Source organism: Hypanus sabinus, chromosome 12 (assembly GCF_030144855.1).
Source record: "Hypanus sabinus isolate sHypSab1 chromosome 12, sHypSab1.hap1, whole genome shotgun sequence".
Taxonomy (NCBI): domain Eukaryota; kingdom Metazoa; phylum Chordata; class Chondrichthyes; order Myliobatiformes; family Dasyatidae; genus Hypanus; species Hypanus sabinus.
In genome coordinates, this window is record NC_082717.1 from 21685568 (window position 1) to 21709270 (window position 23703).

The following is a 23703-nucleotide window of genomic DNA, read 5'->3' on the forward strand; positions in this document are numbered from 1 at the left end:
CCTCCCTCACTAGTCTCCTTCCTGCTCAGTCACTCAGCTTTTGAGGATGGCCTGCTCTAGGCAGATTTATAGCGGTGCCATATTCTTTCCATTTCTTGATGATTGAGTTAACTGTACTCCATGGGGTATTTAGTGACTTGCATCCATCTCCTGACTTGTGCTTTTCAATAACTTGCTCACAGAGTTGCTTGGAGTGTTGTCTTCCTGCTGTAGTTCTTGACAGGACACAGTCTCACTGGCAGTTGGACCCTCCATATACAGGTGTATTTTTATTACAATCTATTGAAACACCTTGACTGCACACAGGTGATCTCCATTTAACTAATTATGTGAGTTCTGAAACCAATTGGCTGCACCAGTGATGCTGTGGTATGTCATATTAAAGGGGGTGAACACTTGTGCAATCAATTATTTTGTGTTTTACATTTGTAATTAATTTAGATCACTTTGTAGAGATCGGTTTTCACTTTGACACAGAATATTTTTCTGTTGATCAGTCAGAAAAAGCCAAATTAAACCCACAATGATTCAATGTTGTTCAACAATAAAACATGAAAACTTCTGGGGGGGAGTGGAATCCTTTTTCTAGGCACTGTATACTGACAAATATAACTATATCAGTGTTGCAGTGTTTACATAAAGCATTGGTAAATGAAAAGTGCTTGGCATGTAGTACAAAATTCAATTCATGACATAACAGAGACATGGAATTATAACTTCACTCACCCCATCACTGAAATTTTCCCACAACCTATGGACTCACTTTCAAGGACTCTTCATCTCATGTTCTTAAAAACTATTGCTTATTTTTTTTATTATTATTATTATTTATTCCTTTTTTGCCTCTGCAGTTTGTTGTCTTTTATACAATGGTTGGACACCCAAGATGGTGCATCTTTCATTGATTCTATTTTGGTTCTATTATGGACTTATTGAGTATGCCTGCAAGAATCTCAGGGTTGTAAATGGTGACATATACAGTATAACAAATTTACTTTGAACTTCAAATTCCAAAATTTAACTTCATAGATTCCCCAAATTTCCAAGTTGGAGAAAGGAAATGATAGAAGAGAGTAATCAATAGTGAATTGGCAATATGCAAATAAATGGAAGTCAATACTTAAAAAGCATCTGGAAATAATAATGCCTGTTTGCTTGTAATTCACATTATTAACGTTTGGATGCGTAGTTCTTTCATGTGAAGTTACTTCACATAGATAGTTCACAGGATAAAAAGTGTGGATAACAAATGTTCAGAATTCACACAAATATTGACAGCAGAGAAAACTTACACAGATGTTGCCAGGACGCAAGGTTCTGAGTTACAAGAATGGATCCAGTAGGTCAGGAGTTTATTCACTGGAGTGCAGGAGAATAAGTGGAGATCTTATAGAGGTATACAAAATTATGAGGGGTATTCAGTAGATAGGGAGATTACATGCAAGCCTTTCCCCTCAGATTGGTTAAGACTAAAACGAGATGTTACAGGTTTAGGGTGAAAGGTGAAACACTTAAGGGGAATCTGAGGGGAATTCTTCTCTCAAATGGTGGTGCAAGTGTGAAGCGAGCTGACAAACGTGGGTTCAAATGCAACATTTAAGAGAAAAGTTTAGATAGGTACATAGACGAGAGAGATGCTGAGGGCTGTGGACTAAGTACAGAATATGGGACTATGCAGAAAACCCAGCCACCAAGGATTAGATGGGCTGAGGGGCCTGTTTCTGAGCTCTATGACTAAATATTGTGCTGATTTCCTTCACTCAAAATTTCTAACACATTACTTTAGCCAGAAGTTATGTCATTTGTACATGAATGGCCCTTACCTCTGCACTGCATTCCTTGTCGAAATAGACCTTTTAATAGCCGCTTGCAATACTGACAAATAGTGGGCCGTGTATAGGAGTGTATGACAAAGGTATGTGGTACTTTTACCCTGCCGAGCACCATCTTTTCCATCCAAATTGGACGCCCACTCCATGAAGGGATTCTCTTGCTGGTCTCCTGGTGGCAACGCTGCAACAACAATCACAAGCCACAAATTCAGACGGCAACATTCCAGCAGTAACACATTCAGGAAGCAATGACTTCACCTCCAAACTGAGGAGACTCATCTCTTTTTTTTTTCAAAAAAAAAATCATTCAATTGTGTCTGTGTACTGAGTCCACAGCAATTTCACAGCTCTCTAGAAATGGTGAGATAGGCAGAATGGCAAGGAATCAAGCTTATGGTATGTTCGCCTTCATGGGCCAAGGTAGGATGGGTGGGGGGGGGTGTTCCCAACCTTTTTTAATGCCTTACCATTAGCCAAGAGGTCTGTGGACTCCAGTTTGGGAACACCCATTCTGGAGGGCTATAAAATTATGAGGAGCTTGTTGGCATTTATTTCCAAGGGAACAGAATATAAAAACACAGAGATAATGCTGAGCTTTTATCAGACACTAGTCAAGCTGCACTTGGAGTATTGTCAACAGTTTTGGGCCCCATATCTCAGAAAAGACGTGTTGTCATTGGAAAGAGTTCAGAGGAGGATCATGAGGGTGATTCCAGGAATGAAAGGGTCAATATTTGAGGAGCATTCAGCAGCTTTGGGCCTGTAGTCACTGGAATTTAGAAGACTGGAGGTGAGGGATCTCATTGAAAACTAACAAATACTGAAAAGGACTAACACGAGGAAATCTGCAGATGCAGGAAATTCAAACAACAACACACACCAAATGCTGGTAGAACACAGCAGGCTAGGCAGCATCTATAGGGAGAAGCGATGTTGACGTTTCGAGCCGAGACCCTTCGTCAGGACTAACCTAAAGGAAAGATAGTAAGAGATTTGAAAGTAGAGGGGGGAGGGGGAAATGCGAAATGATAGGAGTAGACCGGAGGGGGTGGGATGAAGCTAACAGCTGGAAAGGTGATTGGCAAAAGTGATACAGAGCTGGAGAAGGGAAAGGATCATGGGACGGGAGGCCTCAGGAGAAGGGCGGGGGAAGCACCAGAGGGAGATGGAGAACAGGCAAACAACTAAGTATGTCAGGGATGGAGTAAGAAGGGGAGGAGGGGCATTAACGGAAGCTAGAGAAGACAATGTTCAAAAGGACTAGATAGGGTGGAGGGTGGAGAGGATGTTTCCTATGGTGGGGTATCCAAAATTAGAGAGCACAGCCTCAAATTGAGGGGCAACCCTTTAGAACAGAGGTAAGGAGGATTTTTTTTTAGTCAGAGAATAGTGAATCTGTGGAATGCTCTGACACAGTCTGCAGTGGAAACCAATTCCATGGATGTATTTAAGGCGGAAGTTGATAGTTCCCCGATCAGTCAGGGCATCAAACGATCTGGTGAGAAGGCAGGTATATGGGGTTGACTGGGATTGGGATCAGCTATGATGGAATGGCAGAGCAGACTTGATGGGCAGGAGTGCCTGGAACAAGTTTAAAGTGAGAGGCCATAAGTTTAAAGGAGATTGGAAGAGTGTTTCTACAGTGTGTGGTGAATATCTGGCATGAGTTGCTAGAAGAACAATAGACAATAGGTACAGGAGTAGGCACTTTGGCCCTTTGAGCCAGTACCGCTATTCAATGTGATCATGGCTGATCATCCACAATCAGTACCCCGTTCCTGCCTCTCCCCATATCCCTTGACTCTGCTATCTTTAAGAGCTCTATCTAATTCTTTCTTGAAAGCATCCAGAGAATTGGCCTCCACTGCCTTCTCAGGCAGAGCACTCCACAGATCCACAACTCTCTGGGTGAAAAAGTTTTTCCTCAACTCCATTCTAAATGGCCTACCCCGTTTTCTTAAAACTGTGGCCTTTGGTTCTGGACTCCCCCAACATCGGGAACATGTTTCCTGCCTCTAGCGTGTCCAATCCCTTGATAATCTTATATGTTTCAATCAGATCCCCTCTCGTCCTTCTAAATTCCAGTGTATACAAGCCCAGTCGCTCCAATCTTTCAACATATGACAGTCCCGCCATCCCGGGAATTAACCTCGTGAACCTACGCTGCACTCCCTCAATAGCAAGAATGTCCTTCCTCAAATTTGGAGACCAAAACTGAACACAATACTCCAGGTATGATCTCACCAGGGCCCTGTACAACTGCAGAAGGACCTCTTTGCTCCTATACTCAACTCCCCTTGTTATGAAGGCCAACATGCCATTAGCTTTCTTCACTGCCTGCTGTACCTGCATGCTTACTTTCAGTGACTGATGCATAGGAGCACCTAGGTCTTGTTGTACTTCCCCTTTTCCGAACTTGACACCATTCATATAGTAATCTGTCTTCCTGTTCTTGCCACCAAAGTGGATAACCTTTGTTTCCTGTCTGCCAACTTATCCATATTAAACTGCATCTGCCATGCATCTGCCCACTCTCCCAACCTGTCCAAGTCACCCTGCATTCTCCTAACATCCTCCTCATATTTCACACTGCCACCCAACTTTGTCATCTGCAAATTTGCTAATGTTACTTTTAATCCCTTCATCTACATCATTAATGTAAATAGCTGCAGTCCCAGCACCGAGCCTTGCGGTACCCCACTAGTCACTGCCTGCCATTCTGAAAAGGACCCATTAATCCCTACTCTTTGTTTCCTGTCTGCTAACCAATTTTCTATCCATGTTAGTACCTTTCCCCCAATACCATGTACTCTAATTTTGCCCACTAATCTCCTATGTGGAACCTTATCAACAGATATGTAGGCAGATTAAGGAAAGGTGTAAAATCAATAATGCTGTAGTCACGGGGGACTTCAACTTCCCGAAGATAAACCAGGAACTTCTTAGTTCCAAGAGCTTTAGCCAGGGCAGAATTTGCCACAACTCTGAAGTTTTAAGATAGCAAAAGATAAGATTAAGTATGAACCTTATGATAGAGTATTAAACTGGAGTTTGGAAAATTAGGCAGGATCTAGGGAGAGTTAATCGAGAACAACTGTTTTTAGGCAAGTCCACATCTGACATGTGGAGGGCGCTTAAAGAGTACAGGACAGGTATGTTCTGGGAAGGTCAGAGAACCTTGGATGTCGAAGAGGTAAAATTTGTCAAGAAGAAAAGGAAAGGTATGTAAAGCTTAGGAAGCCAGAATAAAACAAAACTCTTGAGGATTATAAAGAAACCAGAAAAGAATGCAAGAAAGAAACTAGGAAAGTCAGGAGGGGCCATGTAAAGCCTCAGTAGCTAGGATTAAAGAGAATCCCAAGGCATTCAGGATCAAGTGGATAACTCAGGTGGGACCATTCAAAGATAAAGGGGAGGACATCAGCGTGGTTGTGGAGGATGTGAGTGAGGACTGTAAAGACGACTTTACATCAGTATTTGCCAAGGATAAGGACGTGGAAAACAGTGTCGAGAGTATTAATATGTTAGGACATTTTGAGGTAAAGGAGTTGAATCTCTGAAGGTGGATAAGTATGTGAAGAACAAGAGGATAATACGTGATCGGATAGGACCAATCAAGTGCGACAGTGGAAAAGTGTGTATGGAACCAGAGGAGATAGCAGAGGTAATTCATGAATACTTTGCTTCAGTATTCACTACGGAAAAGGACCTTGGCGATTGTAGCGATTACTTGCAGCGGACTGAGAAGCTTGAGCATGTAGATATTAAGGAAGAGGATGTGCTGGAGCTTTTGGAAAGGATTAAGTCACCGGGACTGAACAGGATGTACCCCAGGCTACTATGGGAAGCAAGGGAGGAGATTGCTGAGCCTCTGGCAATGATATTTGTATCATCAAAGAGGACGGGAGAGGTTCCAGAGGATTGGAGTGTTACAGATGTTATTCCCTTCTTCAAGAAAGGAAATAGGGATAGCCCAGGAAATTATATACTAGTGAGTCTTATTTCAGTGGTTGCTAAGTTGATGGAGAAGATCCTGAGAGGCAGCATTTATGAACATTTGAAGAGGCATAATATCATTAGGAATATTCAGCATGGCTTTGTCAAAGGCAGGTCGTGCCTTACGAGCCTGATAGAATTTTTTGAGGATGTGACTGAACACATTGATGAAGGAAGAGCAGTAGACATAGCATATATGGATTTCAGCAAGGCATTTGAGAAGGTACCTCATGCAAGGCTTATTGAGAAAGTAAGGAGGCATGGGATCCAAGGGGACATTGCTTTATGGATCCAGAACTGGCTTGCCCACAGAAGGCAAAGAGTGGTTGTAGATGGGTCATATTCTGCATGGAAGCTGGTGACCAGTGGTGTGCCTCAGGGATCTGTTCTGGGACCCCTACTCTTTGTGATTTTTATAAATGACCTGGATGAGGAAGTGGAGGGATGGGTTAGTAAATTTGCTGATGACACAAAGGTTGGGGGTCCTGTGGATAGTGTGGATGGATGTCACAGGTTACAGCAAGACATCAATAGGATACAAAACTGGGCTGAGATGTGGCAGATGGGAGTTCAACCCAGGTAAGTGTGTGGTGGTTCATTTTGGTAGGCCAAATATGATGGCAGAATATAGTATTAATGGTAAGACTCTTGGCAGCATGGAGGATCAGAGGGATCTTGGGGACGGAGACCATAGGAAACTCAAAGCTGCTACGCAGGTTGATTCTGTGGTTAAGAAGGCATACGGTGCACTGGCCTTCATCAATCGTGGGATTGAGTTTATGAGCTGAGAGGTAATGTTGCAGTTATATAGGACCCTGGTCAGACCCCACTTGGGGTACTGTGCTCAGTTCTGGTCACCTCACTACAGGAAGGATGTGGAAGCCATAGAAAGGGTGCAGAGGAGATTTACAAGGATGTTGCCTGGATTGGGGAGCATACCTTATGAGAATAGGTTGAGTGAACTCGGCCTTTTCTCCTTGGAGTGAAAGAGAATGAGAGATGACTTGATAGAGGTGTATAAGATGATGAGAGGCACTGATCGTGTGGTTAGTCAGAGGCTTTTTCCCCAGGGCTGAAATGGCTAGCATGAGAGGGCATAGTTTTAAGGTGCTTCGAAGTAGGTACAGAGGAGATGTCAGGGGTGTTTTTTTTTAATGCAGACAGTGGTGAGAGCGAGGAATGGGCTGCCGGCAGCAGTGGTGGAGGTGGGAACGACAGGGTCTTTTAAGAGATTTCTAAATGGATACATGGAGCTTAGAAAAATAGAGGGCTATGGGTAAGCCTAGGTAGTTCTAAGGTAAGGACATGTTCAGCACAGCTTTGTGGGCTGAAGGGCCTGTATTGTGCTGTAGGTTGTCTATGTTTCTATAAGTCCCCAGGCCTGATGGGATACAGCCCAGGTTATTGAGAGAGGCAAGTGAAGAGATAACTAAGGCCTGGACAAATATCCTTGCATCTTCCCTGGCGATAGGCGAGGTCCAAGAGGACTGGCAAGAAGGCATTACTGTTCCATTATTCAAGGGAACCAGGGATAATTCTGCAAATGATAGATCGGTGAATCTCACATCAACGGGAGGGAAGTTACTGGAGAGAATTCTGAGGGATACAATTTATGAGCATTTGGAAAACCTGGCCTTAATTAAGGAGAACTGGAATGGCTTTGTGCGGGACAAGTCATGGTGTATCTTGACTGAGCTTTTTGGCTAAGTGATGCAGGTGACTGATGAAGGTAAAGCTGTAAATGTTTTCTACAGAGATTTTGACAAGATACCTTATGGAAGGCTTATCCAGAAGATTAAGATGCGTGGGATCCATGGTGAGTTGGCCATTTGGATTCCCCACAGAAGACAAAGGGTAGTGGTTAAAGGGACTTACTCTAACTGGGGGTTTGTCATTCATGGTGTTCCACAAGGATTTGTACTGGAACCTCTACTATTTGTGATGTATATCAATGACCTGATGTAAATGTGGATGAGTGGGTTATTAAGTTTGCAGATGATATGTAGATAGGCGATGCTGTGAATAGCGTAGATGACTGGCAAAGAATACAGTGGGATATAAATCAGCTACAGATATGGGTAGAGAAATGGCAGATGGAGTTTAACCTGGCCAAATGTGAAGTGTTGCACCTTCGTAGGTCAAACGTAAAGAGAGAGAGCACTGTTAAGGTCAAGTAGCTTAACAATGTTGATGAGTCGAGCAATCTTGGGAGTCCAAATTCACAGCTCCCTGAAAGTGGCTATACAGGTTGATTGGGTGGTTAAGAAGGCATATGGAATGCTTGCCTTCCTAAGTTGAGGTAGTGAATTCAAACGTCAGGAAGTTATGTTGCAGCTTTATAAAACTCTAGCTAGGCCCCATCTGGAGTATTGCACACGGTTCTGGTTGCCACATTATTGGATAGATATTGAGGGTTTGGAGAGGGTGTAGAAGAAGCTTACAAAGGTGATGCCAGGGTTAGAGGGCATGTGTTATACCAAAGGTTTGGACAAACCTGGGTGTCTTCTCTGGAGGGGTGAAGGCCAAGGGAGGTTCAAAGATTCTGAGAGGCATTGACAGAGTAGATAGACGGTAAGTTTTTCACAGGATTAAAATGTCTAACACCAGAGGATATGCAATTAATGGTAAGAGGGGGCAATTTCAAGGGAGCTGCAAGGGGCAAATTGTTTTACACAGAGAGTTGTGGGTGCCTTGAATGTGCTGCCTGGAGAGGTGGTAGAGGCAGATACATTAGGGGCTTTCAAGGGCCATTTCAATAGGCACATGGATGCGAGGAAAATGAAGTACAGGGACATTGAGTAGGCAGAAGGGATTAGTTTAGTCAGCCATTTAATTACTAATTAATTTGGTTCAGCACAACACTGTGGGCCGAAGGGCCTGTTTCTCTGCTGTAATGTTTTATGTTCTAACACATCAAATGTCAATACCCACAATTCCTGGCTTGGAATACATCTTACTTCATACAAATAAGAATAGACTTCATGATGCAAAATATCTCTGACTGCCTCAAGGCCTTTTCATTTAAGTACAACTGTTAAGTACTTTAAGCCTCATGAGCAGATGTTGGGTGAGCAGAACCTTGGTCAATGAGGGATGTTTTAAAGGTCATCTTAAAGGAGACAGATGTGGAGAAGCAGCAAAGGAAATTGCCCAGTTTTTGAAGGAAATTGCATGAGTTTATCTGGTTATCATGTACAACTACAAATGTGACATGGTTGAATTGGAGAACTAAAAGAGGGAGAACTAAAAGAGAACAGCAAAAAATAAGCATTTAATTCCACCAAGAAACACATTTATTGGCTTTCTAATCTTTCCAACTTGTTTACCTTGATTAAACGTACTTCATCACTTTTTGGCTGGATCGCTGAATGAAGCCCCTGCAGAGATGAAGAGTTCAACGTCAGAAGGGGAAAAGTGTACAAAGTACCTTCCTAGGTTCAAGTTCAAAGTCAATTATCAAAACGCATATACTGGATGCCACCATAGACAACTCTGAGATTAATTTTCTTACAGGCATACTCAATACTGTACATCCATTAGTGAATAATAACCATAATGGAATCAATAAAAGATCGCACCAACTTGGGTGTTCAACCAGTGTGCAAAAGACAAAAGCTGTGCGAGTACTAAGAGAAAGAAATAATAATAAATAAATAAGCAATAAATATCAAGAACCTGAGAAGATCCTTGAAAGTGAGTCTATAGGTTGTGGAGACAGTTTAATGATGGGGAAAGTGAAGTCAATGAAGTTATCCCCTTTGGTTCAAGAGCCTGATGGTCGAGGGGTTGAAACTACTGCTGAACCTGGTGGTGGGAGTCCTGAGGCTCCTGCATATTCTTCCTGATGGCATCAGTGAGAAGAGATCATGTCCTGGGTGGTGGGGCTCCCTGATGTTGGATGGTGCTTTGCTGCAACAACATCTCATGAAGATGTGCTCAATAGCGTGGAGGACTTTATCTGTGATTGCCGGGGCTATATCCACTACACCTTGTAGGATTTTCCATTCAAGGGCATCGGTGTCTCCATACCATGGAGCCTGTCAACATATTCTCCACCTCACATCTATAAAAGTTGGTTTAAGTTTTAGATGTCATGCCAGACCTTTGCAAACTCCTGAGGAAGTACAGGTGCTGCATGCTTTCTTCGTAACTGCACTAACATGCTGGGCTCAGACAGGTCCTCTGAAATAACAACACCCGGGAATTTTAAGTTGCTGACTCTCCCCACCTCTGATGAGGACTGGTTTCCTCCTGGCCCATCAGGTAAGACCATGTAGGCATACTGGGGGTTTGCATGTAGAAGGTGAACCCTCTCGACCAGCGGGGAGTATTTATTACTCCTCACATGTCTCCGGAGCAGCACTGGCCCTGGGGATGTCAGCCAAGCTGGTAGGGTGGTCCCAGTGGCAGACTTCCTGGGAAAAGAGAATAGGCGCTCGTGAGGGGTGGCATTGGTGGACGTACATAACAGGGAGCCTATAGAGTGGAGTGCCTCAGGGAGGACTTCCTGCCATCGAGAGACTGGCAACCCTTTCGACTTAAGGGCTAAAAGTGTGGCCTTCCACACTGTGGCATTCTCCCTCTCCACCTGTCCATTTCCCTGGGAATTATAGCTCGTGGTCCTAATAGTAGCAATGCCCCTAACCAGCAGTTACTGGCACAGCTCGTCACTCATAAAGGAGGACCCGCTATCACTGTGGATATAGCAGGGATATCCAAACAGAGTGAAGAGCTGGTGCAGGGCTTTTATGACGGACGTGGCAGTGGTGTCGGGGCAGGGGATGGCAAAGGGGAACCGCGAGTACTCGTCAATAATATTGAGAAAGTAGACATTGCGGTCGGTGGAGGGAAGGGGGGCCTTAAAGTCAACAAAGGGGCGGGTGGCCTTGATAAGTTGCGCCTTTTCAGGACGGTAGAAGTGCGGTTTGCACTCAGCGCAGACTTGGCAGTCCTGGTCATCGTCCTGATGTCCTCCAGGGAGTACGGCAGGTTCCTGGCCTTCACGAAATGGTAAAATCAGGTGACCCCCAGGTGGCAAAGATGTGCATGGAGGGCATATAGCTGGTGAGCTGTACGCCGGCACACGCTCCCCAGGATAGGGCATCAGGGGGCTCATTGAGCCTTCCAGGATATCATAGTTGTAGGTGGAGAATTTTATCATTTTTGATTTTGCCCCGCTGTTGGTTGCTGAACATGAACGCAACTGAGCGCTGGTCAGTCAGCAAGGTGAACCTTTTGCCGGCGAGATAGTGCCTCCAGTGCCTAATAGCTTCCACTATGGCCTGGGCTTCTTTCTGCACCACGGAGTGCCAAATTTCAGGGCCTTGAAGGGTACGAGAAAAGAATGCTACTGGCCTGCCTGCTTGATTGAGGGTAGCAGCCAGCGCGAAATCGGAGGCGTCACTCTCTACTTGGAAGGGAATGGTCTCGTCCACCGCATGCATCGTTGCTTTGGCAATGTCCCCTTTAATACAGCTGAAGGCCACGCGGGCCTCGGCAGAGAGGGGAAAAGTGGTAGACTTGACCAGGGGGTGGGCCTTGTCTGCGTAATGGGGGACCCATTGGACGTAATAGGAAAAGAAGCACAGGCACTGTCTGAGGGCTTTGAGGGTGGTGGGAAGAGGGAGTTCTAACAGGGGGTGCATATGGTCGGGATCAGGGCCAATGACCCCGTTCTCCACGACATACCCAAGGATAGCGAGTCGGGTGGTTCCGAACACACATTAGTCCCTGTTATAAGTAAGGTTCAGGGCTTTGGCCACTTGGAAAAATTATTGGAGGTTGGCGTTGTGATCTGACCAGTTGTGACCACAGATGGTGATATTATCCAGATAGGGAAATGTGGCCTTCAGTCGGCACTGGTCCACAATCCGGTCCATTTCCCTCTGGAAGACAGGGACACCACTTGTGACACCGAAGGGGACGCGCAGGAAGTGATAGAGCCTGCCGCCCGCCTCGAAGGCAGTGTAGGGGCGGTCCTCTGGGCGGATGGGGAGCTGATGGTAAGCGGATTTCAGATCTATTGTCGAGTACACCTTGTACTGAGCTATCTGGTTGACCATATCCGCGATGCGGGTTAGGGGGTACTCATCAAGCTGCGTGAACCTATTGATGGTCTGGCTATAGTCCACAACCATCCTATTTTTCTGCCTGGTCTGAACAACCACCACCTGGGCCCCCCAAGGACTTGTGCTTGGCTCAATGATCCCCTCCCTGAGCAGCCGCTGCACCTCTGACTGAATGAAGGCCCTGTCCCCCACGCTGTACCTCCTGCTTTTAGTTGCCACAGGTTTACAGTCGGGGGTCAGGTTGGCGAACAACGGTGGGGGAGGAATCTTGAGGGTGGAGAGACTGCAAGTGGTGTCAGTAGCACAGATGTCGGCATGGTGCTGGGTGTGTGTGTGTGTGCGCGTGTGTGTGCGGTCAGCAGCAGGGTATATGACGAAGTCCCACAAAACTGAGGATTCCTGATAGTGAGTGGTGGGAGGGGCCCGTCATATGCCATAGTCACACTTTCGAGGTGGCTCTGGAAGTCCAGCCCCAATAGCACAGGCGCGCACAGTTGAGGCATGACCAGTAGCGCAAAGTTCCGATATTCTGTGCCCTGCACCACCAATGTCGCTATACAACCCACCTGGATGTCTGTGGAATGTGACCCAGAAGCCATGGTGACTCTCTGGCTTACTGGCCGTGTCACGAGTCTGCAGCGTTGCACCGTGTCCGGGTCAATAAAACTCTCAGTGCTGCCCGTGTCAAACAGGCAGCTAGTCCTGTGCCCCTCCACCAGGATGTCCATCATTGACCTTGCAAGCTGGTTGGGGCGCTTTGGTCGAGGGTTACGGAGGCCAGAGTTGATCTGCCGCCTTGGTGCCCGGTAAGCACTGGTGGGTCGGGGGCGGGGCAAGTTGGCACCAACAAAGATGGCCGCCCCCATCCGGGCAGGCAAGATGGCGGCCCCCATGCCTCGCACGAGGCGGGCAGGCAAGATGGCGGCAACCAAGATGGCGGCCAACCCCGCTCATGGTTCAGACTTACAGACCTTGGCAAAATGGCCCTTCTTCCCGCAGCTGGAGCAAGTCGTTTCTCGGGCCGGGCAGCGTTTTCGGGGGTGCTTTTCAAGTCCGTAGAAGTAGCACTGCGCTAACGTGACTGGCAGCAGCTGTGGTCGGGTTTGGGGAGTTCATGGACTCGCAACTGGCCGTGGCGTTGGTGAATTCGCTCATGGGTGGCGAGGTCTGAGGTGTCCACGGGACCAGCGGGGGATTGCGCGGCTGGACAGCGTCAGCGTTGTGCAGAGCAGCCTTCAGCGTGTCGGCCGTCTCGATCGCCGAGCATAAGGTAAGATCGGCATGTTTCAGCAGCCGCTGGCGCACATACACTGACCTGATCCCCGTAACGAAGGCGTCTCGTACTAACAGCTCCACATGTTGTTCCGCCGTCAGAGCTTTGCAGTCGCAAGTTCGGACGAGTGTCTGTAGGGCTCGGAGAAATGCAGCGCTCGTCTCGTCGGGTCGCTGCCGCCGTGTCGCTAAGCGATGTCTTGCATAGACGGTGTTCACCGGCCGCAGGTACTGTCTTTTGAGAGTGTCCAGTGCCTCTTGGTAGGTCAGCAGGTCCCTGATAAGTGAGTAAACTTTCGGGGTGACCCTCGAGAGGAGATTTCTGTACATAATAGCAGGCTCAGTCACTGGAATCTGTTCCAAGTATGATTGGAAGCATGCAAGCCAGAGTTCAAAGGCAAGAGCTGCTTCTGAGTTTTGAGGGTCCAAGTCTAATTTTTCCAGATGTAAAATACTTCCCATGTTTTAAAACTTCCAGTCAATAAAATTGATGCACCATCAATAACTCTCTGAGGCGTGAAGGCGAGATATCGGCTTTTACTGACTGGAAGAAAGAAGAAGCAGCAATTGACCACCATGCTACATCCTGGAGACTGAGAGGCCAGGCTCAGGCCCCAATCACCTTTATACCGGTGTCTGTGGGAGGAGCCACAGGAGCAGTCAGCAGGGGGGCGTGTCCAGACAGGTATATGTAGTTCACCACAATGGCCTTGCTGTCATTGAGTCAGATGTCATTGTTATGACTGTACTCATCAGATTTTTAATCTCCCCCTATGCTGATTCATCACCACCTTTGATTCGCCAACAACAGTGTTGTCATCAGCAAACCTGAATATGGCATTACAGGTGTGCTCAGCCACTCAGTCTGAACGGTAAAGCGAGTAGAGCAGGGGACTAAGCACACAGAATTGTGGTGCACCCATGCTGATGGAGATGTTGTTGCCAACCCAAACTGACCAAGGTCTGCAAGTGACCAATTGCACAAAATCGAGGATCCATTGCACAAGGAGGCACTGAGGTCCAGCTCGTGATCCTTATTGATTCATTTTGAGGGAATGATGGTGTTGAACAAAGTTGGTGAGTTGTTACTCAATGTTTCCTTTTCCCCCTCTCTCCACCAAAAAGCTATAAACTGGCCATTTTGATTGCAGCAATCCCATGTCATGACATCAGGAAATACTGTATCATCAAAACTATAACTAACTGTTTCCCACCAGGACATACATTTGGAGAAATTTAAGTTTACTTCTGTTATCACTGGAATTCCATGAGAGTCAGTTAGTTGAAATAATGATCTTAGTTACAAATGAAACAAAACTGCATTGCTGAAAATATTTCCCAACAAGATATTCAATAATCCATCAAGCAAATTTAAACTCATCCTAATCAATGTACCAGTGATGATTGAGAGAAAGCAGGGTGTAATTCTGAGAAACTGTAATCTTTGAACTAAGCTCACAGTTCATGCATCCTGACCACGAGAAGCCTTAACTGGAAAGAAAAATGGACAGTATCCAAAATGAAAATGGACAAATTTGAAACAGTTGTGGGTTTGCTTTGCTTTGCTGGGAAGAAACCAAAGTTACAAAGAGTAAAGCCACATCCAATCATCTCATTTTCTCCACCATTATGGTTTAGTTGCCTTTCATTATCACTTGATTTCGATGCCAGCCTCAATAACTTCAAGCTCGTTCTCCAGCTTACCAAGCTGGCATATTTTCAAAGCATCCTCCTCTGGTCCATCTCTGATCTTCGGAAAGTGGCTGCAGTAATCTCCACAGCTGCATCTAATTCTGTACTATTTCTCCCTTCAGCTGCCACTGGTATCTCCTCCATACAACCATCTTCACTATTCCCTTGTAGATCCTTTCGAGCATGTGAATTGGTCCTGATGGAATGCAATAGTGATCACAACCTCCTTCCAGTATAACACCTGACTCTACATACCATCACTTAATGTAGAGGAACACCTTTGTCTTCTCTTAAGCATCATACATGTCTCTGCTTATATAAACCTACCGTTTGCTACAGTAGAGGAGTAGAGAATGCGACACTATTACAGCTCAAAGCATTCTGGAACTCAGACTCAATGCCAGCACTGTTCTACGTACCTCCCCATGGAACATGTGGGTCTGCCCCGGGCACTCTGGTTTCCTCACAGTCCAAAGATGTACTGGGGTAGGTTAACCGGTCATTGTAAATTGGCCCATGGTTAGGTTAGGGTTAATCATTTTGTAGGGTTACAGGGGCGGTGTGTTTCAAAGAGCTGGAAGGGTTTGCTCCTCACTGAATCGTTAGATAAAAACCAATTCACTATAAATACATGGATTCTTGAACAACAGTTACCTCCTTCCAGTCTGTAATTCCACTGACTCAACATTCCCACTGCTATCTGACATCTGAACCAAATACCCCCTTCAACATTCCCACTGCTATCCGACATCTGAACCAAATACCCCTTCAACATTCCCACTGCTATCAGACATCTGAACCAAATACCCCTTCAACATTCCCACTGCTATCAGACATCTGAACCAAATACCCCTTCAACATTCCCATTGCTATCAGACATCTGAACCAAATACCCCTTCAACATTCCCACTGCTATCAGACTGAACCAAATACCCCTTCATTCCCACTGCTATCGGACATCTGAACCAAATACCCCTTCAACATTCCCACTGCTATCAGACATCTGAACCAAATACCCCTTCAACATTCCCATTGCTATCAGACATCTGAACCAAATACCCCTTCAACATTCCCACTGCTATCAGACTGAACCAAATACCCCTTCAACATTCCCACAGCTATCGGACTGAACCAATTACCCCTTCAACATTCCCACTGCTGTCTGACTTCTAAACCAATTATCGCTTCAACTTTCCCACTGCTATCGGACTGAACCAATTACCCCTTCAACATTCCCACTGCTATCAGACTGCTGAACCAATTACCCCATCAACATTCTCTTCTGAGTGGCCGCTGCCATGTTAGACCATAAATGCTAGGAGCAGAATTAGGCCATTCAACCCATCAAGTCTGCTGATATTCTCCAACCTTTAACTCAAACTCTTCTGTTACTGTCACTTTAGCATTTTTTTTTCTCCTTGCATACTTTGCTCATAACTCCATTACATGGTCACAATTCTCAACCACACTAATGTACCTGGGGATACGAATGGACAATAAACTGGACTGGTCAAAGAACACTGAGGCTGTCTACAAGAAGGGTCAGAGCTGTCTCTATTTCCTGAGGAGACTGAGGTCCTTTAACATCTGCCGGACGATGCTGAGGATATTCTACGAGGGTGTGGTGGCCAGTGCTATCATGTTTGCTGTTGTGTGCTGGGGCAGCAGGCTGAGGGTAGCAGACACCAACAGAATCAACAAACTCATTCGTAAGGCCAGTGATGTTGTGGGGGTGGAACTGGATTCTGACGGTGGTGTCTGAAAAGAGGATTCAAGATTCCAGATTCAAAAACTTTACTGTCATTCTAACCGTACATCAGCTCTGCAGGGCAGAATGAGACAGCGTTTTCCAGGAGCAGTGCAATCATAACATAACAAACGCAACACTAAATAATAAACATAACAATAAATAGTAAAACACAATACCCACATGTCAGTTAAAAGCAAGTTATAAGTGTCCAGTGCAAAGTTAAAAGTGTCCAAAGCAGAGTCAGGTAGAGCAACTATTTAGCAGTCTGACTGCCTGTGGGAGGAAGCTGTTTAGTAGCCTTGTGGTTTTAGTTTTGATGCTCCTGTAACGTTTACCTGATGGCAGAAAAACAAACAGTTCATGGAGAAGGTGTGAGGGGTCTTTAATGATGTACTGCGGCTTCTGGAGGCATCGACTCTGAAAGAGGTCTTGGACAGAAGGTAGGGAGACTCCAATAACCTTCTCTGCTCCTCTAACCACCCTCTTCAAGGCTTTTTTGTCGGCAGCACTGCAGCTGGAGTACCAGGTTTGATGCAAAAGGTCAGCACGCTCTCAACCACACCTCTGTAGAATGTAGTTAAGATGTTAGTGGGGAGTGATGCTTGTTTAAGCTTCCTCAGAAAGTGCAATCTCTGCTGGGCTCGTTTCACAATCCCAATGGTGTTCCTGGACCAGGTGAGATTGTCCGAGATCTGCACCCCAAGGAACTTGATGTTTTCCACTGTGGAGCTGCTGATGCTGAGGGTGTGTGCTCAGGCTGAGACCGTCTGAAATCGATGATCATCTCCTTGGTTTTGATGACATTAAGCATCAAGTTGTTGTCACTGCACCAGCTCTCTAGGTGTTTGACCTCCTCCCTGGACATTGTTTCATCATTTTTGCTGATGAGTCCAACCACTGTGGTATCATCAGCAAATTTAACGATCAGGTTCTCCTTGAATCTGGCTGCACAGTCATGACTCCCATCCACTCCATAATGTACTGGTTAGGCACAGGAGTACATTCAGCCAGAGACTCATTCCACCGAGATGTAACACTGAGCGTCATAGGAAGTCATTCCTGCCTGTGGCCATCAAACTTTACAACTCCTCCCTCGGAGTATCAGACAGCCTAAGCCAATAGATGGTCCTGGACCTATTTCCACTTGGCACGATTAACTTATTATTATTTAATTATTTATGGTTTATATTGCTATATTTCTTCACTTTTCTTGGTTGATGCGGCTGTAACAAAACCCAATTTCCCTCGGGATCAATAAAGTATGTCTGTCTGTCTGTAATCCTGTAGTTCCAAAGTTTAAACAACTTGCACATATTTAATCTTCCATTCAGATGAAGGGTTTCAGCCCCAAATGTTGGCTCCTTATTCCTTTCCATTGATGCTGCTGAACTACCCTGGCATTTTGTGTGTGTCAACCTGGATTTCTATAATCTCTTCTGTTTTTCATCTTCCATTTCAGTTTTTTTGTTATGACCAGACCCACATGTGCACAAAGCCAGACTCCCACTAGACAATAAGGTGATTTTCAATTCCACTCTTCCCTCCTTACCTTCTTACTTCAGATCATCAAATACCTAGAAAACTCAAATTGCCATGAAGATTGGGAACCTCATTACCTCAAACTCCATCTAAACAGATTTCTGGAGACAAGTTAACCACAGTGAGATGGGAATTTGGGATTCGTTGAAAGCAATGTGGATCTTGGAATGCATTCAACTTTCAGTACATCAAAAAAAAAATCAGATGGTAAACATAATTTCTTCCTAGAAATGCATAAAGAGCTAGGTCATGATGGGGAAATCAGATCAGCTCCCTTTTTATATATATCCAATTAAACTTATTTGCCTTTGACTTCAAAGCAAGCAAATTTGGATTAGGCTGTCAATGGACAGCTGATCTAATGATACGGTTTTCCCATAAAAAATTAATCATGCAAAAATCTCCCTACAGTTATCAAAGACAGAATCCCCCAATAGGATAGATTACTTAACAGTCTGAGGAAGAAGTATATTTAATTGATCAATGGACCCAGACAATGTCAGTGTTCAATCTGGCTGAGCCAGTTTGGAAAGGTCAAGGGTGTCAGGATCAGAGGCCAGGGACGGGCTGCTCCTCAAGGTTTACTCTACTCTGCACTGAACTGAGGCTGTGGCCTGCATTTAGCAAGCTTCTGAATCGGTAATTTCAGTTCTGGATACTATTTGCTTAAGTGTATTGTTTGTATAATCTGCTTTATTTTCTCTGCACATTTGGGTGTTTGATAGTCTTGTTTTGTTTTAATGAGTTCCACTGGGTTTCTTTGTTTTGTGGTTGCCTGCAAGGAGACGAATCTCGAGTTTGTATATAATATACCATCTTTGATATTAAATCGACTTTGAACCTATTTAATTTTATCTCCCAGGCAGAGTGAAATTCTATGAAGTAGCACAAGACAAATTGGCAGTAATTGTAAATATGAAACATTCTGCAGATGCTGGAAATCCAAAGCAACACACACAAAACGCTGGAGGAATTCAGCAGATCAGGCAGCGTCTATGGAAATGAAGTAGATGTTTCAGGCTGAGACCTTTCTTTGCAACTGGGGAAAAAAGGGGGAAGACACCAGAATAAAAAAGTGGGGGGGGGGACGGAAAAGAGGATAGCTAGCAGGTGATAGGTGAAGCTAGGTGTGTAGGAAAGATGGAGAAGGAGGAATCTGTTAAGAGAGGAGAGTGGATCAGAGGAGAAAGGGAAGGAGCAGCAACGATAGCATAAATTTGAATCAATAATACAAAATGTTAGCTGATATTCCAGCGATCTGTAAAAAGTGAGTCTTGAGTTATTGTCTCTCACTTACTTCAATGACATGCATGTTGTATTTTCTCCTCTTCTGTCACTTTGCCATTTCCAGCTTCTAAAGGTGAGGAACTTGTGAAATGTGCAACAAGGAAGGGCCGTAAAAGGTCCAAATGTGGTGTGGAGGTGTTGGGGGATGAGAGAGAAAAATCACTCCTGGTGTTGCCCCCCCCATGAGAAAAGCCCATGCTTCCCTGTTAACACTGACATCTGTTCAATTCACCCTCTCATCACCAGTTGGTAATAGACCCAAATCTCATCCTCATCTGTATTTCCAGTTATCTTCTACAGAACCTAGGCATTGCTGCTGCATTTACTGTTCAACCCATATTGTCGATGACCAAAACGGGTGACTTGTACTTTTCTGAGTTAAAGTTCAGCTTCATTATCATGGGACTGGAGTCAAATAGAGGCCAGACTAGGTGAGGCAAACTACATTTCCTTCGCTGAATGTCACCACTGAATAAGATGGAGATGACCATATCCACAGGTAACCACTACGAACACCAGTGTTTATTTTCAAGATTTTATTTAAGTGTATTTAAATTCCCTGATCCGAAGACTTATCTCTAGATTATTTATTTAGAGATCCAGTAGGGTAACAGGCCCTTCTGTCCCAACCAGTCTAATTACTCCAATGTGACCAATTAACCTACTAATCCATATGTGTTTGGACTGTGGGAGGATATTGGAGCACTGGGAGGAAACCTACACGGTCACAGGGAGAATGGACAAACTCCTTACAGCCAGTGCTGAGAATCGAACCCACGTTGCCACGGTCACAGGGAGCATGGACAAACTCCTTACAGACAGGGCTGGGAATCGAACCCACGTTGCCACGGTCACACGGAGAATGGACAAACTCCTTAAAGACAGGGCTGGGAATTGAACCCACGTTGCCACGGTCACACGGAGAATGGACAAACTCCTTAAAGACAGGGCTGGGAATCGAACCCACGTTGCTGGCATTGTAATAGTGTGACACTAATCACTGTGCTAGTGTACTGTCTGGTACAATACTGAATTAATCCAGTAACAACCACAGTACTATAATTCCTGCTACTTTTATTACAAACGTTTTAGTCACCAAGGCTTCTACTCACGTTGGTGTTAACCCCACATGCTCCATCACCACACTGAATCTTTCCACCTACCAACCAAAGAGGTTGTTTAAAAACTCATGAACCAATTTCTGCCAGCTGAGTGTATGCTGACCTTCCAAGCATTCTCATCTGTTGCATTCCACAAGAACATAAGATATAAGAGCAGAACTAGGCCATTTGGCCCATTGAGTCTGCTCCTCCATTTCATCATGGCTGATCCATTTTCCCTCTCAGCCCCAATTTCCTGCCTTCTCCTTGTATCCCTTCATGCCCTGACTAATCAGGGATCTATCAACCTCCGCCTTCGTTATACCTAAGACTTGGCTTCCACAGCTACCTGTGGTAACAAAATTCCACAGATTCACCACTTTGACTAAAGAAATTCCTCCTCATCTCCATTCTAAATGGACGTCCCTCTACTGAGAGTCTATCCTCTGATCTGAGACTCCTTCATCACAGGAAACACCTTCTCCACATCCATTCTATCCAGGCCTTTCAACATTCAGAAGGTTTCAATGAGGTCACCCCTCATTCCTCTGAATTCCAGTGAGTACCGTCCCAGAGCCACCAAAAACTCCTCATATGACAAGCCTATCAATCCCTGAAACATTTTCACGAACCTCCTTTGAACCCTCTCCAATGTCAACATATCCTTTCTAAGATAAGGGGCCCAAATCTGCTCACAATACACCAAGTGAGGCCTCATCAGTGTTTTATAAAGAGTCAACATTACATCTTTACACTTATTTCATTCCCATACTTATTCCCCTGTGCCCTGTTCTCCCTCATCATCTCTTTCCTAATCTACCTGTCACCCAACTACACTGTGCAAAATTTAACTTACCAGCATATTTTTGTGACGTGGGATGTAACTAGAACACTTGAATACTGCACTACCTTTTACTCCTAAGATTCCTTTCTGCCTCAAATTTAATGTCTACATTTCAAAGCAAGCTTTAGGAAAAATAAATGTTAAGTAACCACTTGCGTCGTTTTCCCCATTTATATGCATGCCCTCTGGCTGTTAAATACTAGAATCTGTCATGAAGGTTTACGTGATTAACAATGAGTGGCTCTAACAGTTAGCATAATCCAATGTTCAACAGCACTGTCCCAAATCAACCCAAATGTGGTTCAGCACTCAGTGTTGACACGATTGTCACTAAGTCATCCACACCACTGCCATAGATAGCAGCACAAAGAATGAAAATAATCAAGTGAGCAACACACACAAGACGCTGGAGGAACTCAGCCGGCCAGGCAGCATCTAGGAAAGGGGTGCAGTTGACATTTTGGGCCAAAACCCTTCGGCAGGACCGCTGAGTTCCTCCAGCATTGTGTGTGTTGTTCAGATTTCCAGTATCAGGAGAATAATCAGGTGAATCCAGTCTTACTTGAAGGATAAAACACAATGAACAGGCTATCAGGAGAACCTTTAGTTTGAGAGGTGCTCCAAGATCCTATCTGTTTGCTCATGAAGTGTAATAAGGCACCAGTTTCATATCGCAAACAGAGGATGCCATTCCAAACCAGTGCAACATTCTTCACTACTAGTTCTGATCTTGTGCCAAATTTTCTGGAGGTCGCAAGTGCATCCATTGAACTAAATGTTCAGATGATTTAAAATGGACCCTCTTTGAGGATGACGTATTTCCCACATGGGTTTTGTGCTGAAACTCTTGTCCCATAGACACTAGGAGCAAAAGCTAGAAGAACTTTGCCACGGTAGTGTAGCAGTAAATGTAACTTTGCAGTGCCATGTTCAAGACTCAAATCCTGCTGCTGTCTGTACAGAGTTCAAGGGTTGGGAGGGACATTAAATCCACTCTTGACTGAATGGCCGAACAGGCTCCGTGGGTGAACCGGCCTAATTCTGCTCCTATGTTATTATGGTCTGGTGTGGTAAAGCAAATTTTGGTTTCAAAATTTAACCTGATTTCCCCCAACACACTGACACCTCCTCACCATCCCCCCCCCCCCCCCCGGTGCAACCCTCAGCTGAAAACAAACTGGTAACATAGGTGACAAAAGAACCCATAGATCTGAAACAAAAGCGGAAACACTCAGCAGATCAAAGTGCATTTTTGGAAATGGAAAAGGAGTTCCAATGGAAGTTTCTGGTTTTATTAGTGTTGAAACTGGACGATTTGCATCAGACAAAAATCACTCTCTTTAAACTCAGCTGAAATACAGAAAATGCTGAACAGTAGACCGGATCTCCAGGATACAATCGACCAAGTCCCAGCGGAACTCAGGAGGAGGTTAATGTGGAAGGAACCAACAAAAAGGTTGACTCGAGAACTGCTCCCTGCTGTACCATTCACTGCAGTGTTAGAACCCAACTACTCAACCACGCAGCAGCCCAAATGATCACACTCACCCACTAACTTACTTATAATCTCTCCTCTGGTGAGAAGATAACGGCCACCTCCTGTAGACAGTTTACAAAACAAGCACTTCTTCTTTTAAATATATTTCTACTACTAATCTGTGTGTGATTGGAGCCTGTAATTTACACTTTGATTGTGCTTCTGGGCCAACAGGGCGATCTTGTGCTTTTGCAGTCTCTGAGGGAATTCGGCTTGGTTGAGAGCGACGTTGAGAATGGAGTGTGCCTGATGGCGGAGTACAAACACATGATCAGCTCCAATTCTCAACCAACTCACCGTTTAGAGCATCGAGCAAGACTGAAATCAACAAGGACGAGAGCAGAAGGCGAGCAGGTGTTCAGCGCCATCTGCCTGCATTTGGCCTGTCTCCTTGTCGCCCTCAGCAGCTGGGGGAAGGTGTAAGAATCTTGGGTCTTGGGCAAGGTTCGACTGGTGCCGCCTGTGGTGGTTTTGCACTCATTTTGCACTCGACTGGAGCTGATGTTATGTGTGTTTCTGGCTTCGTGGCTTCTCCCTTTTAATCGCTATTTTTGCGCAATTTTGATCGGGGCAGACTGGCTCTGCGGTCTGTAGCCGACGAAAGACGCAACACTAAATTTAACTGAACTGAGCTAAACTGAACATTTCTGGACTGTTTCAATGACTCTGTGGTTTGGTGTTTAATATTCTGTCTGTTATTTGCATGTTTCTTTGCATTTTGCACACACTTTGTTCTTTTTTTTGTACGCTGAGCGTTCGCTGTTTCCTTGAATGGGTTCCATGGCA

The 23703-nt window shown here is 45.0% G+C and overlaps 1 protein-coding gene across 1 annotated transcript in view; it reads right to left on the bottom strand.

The window, feature by feature from the left end:
* prkd3 (protein kinase D3) overlaps positions 1-23703 on the bottom strand; it is a 358247-nt gene that overhangs the window by 95182 nt on the left and 239362 nt on the right. Inside the window, exons 7-8 of the mRNA XM_059985651.1 lie at positions 9155-9205; positions 1824-2013 (exon numbers count right to left, since the gene is read on the bottom strand). Coding sequence (XP_059841634.1) covers positions 1824-2013; positions 9155-9205 — 241 coding nt within the window. The remainder of the gene's footprint in view (positions 1-1823; positions 2014-9154; positions 9206-23703) is intronic.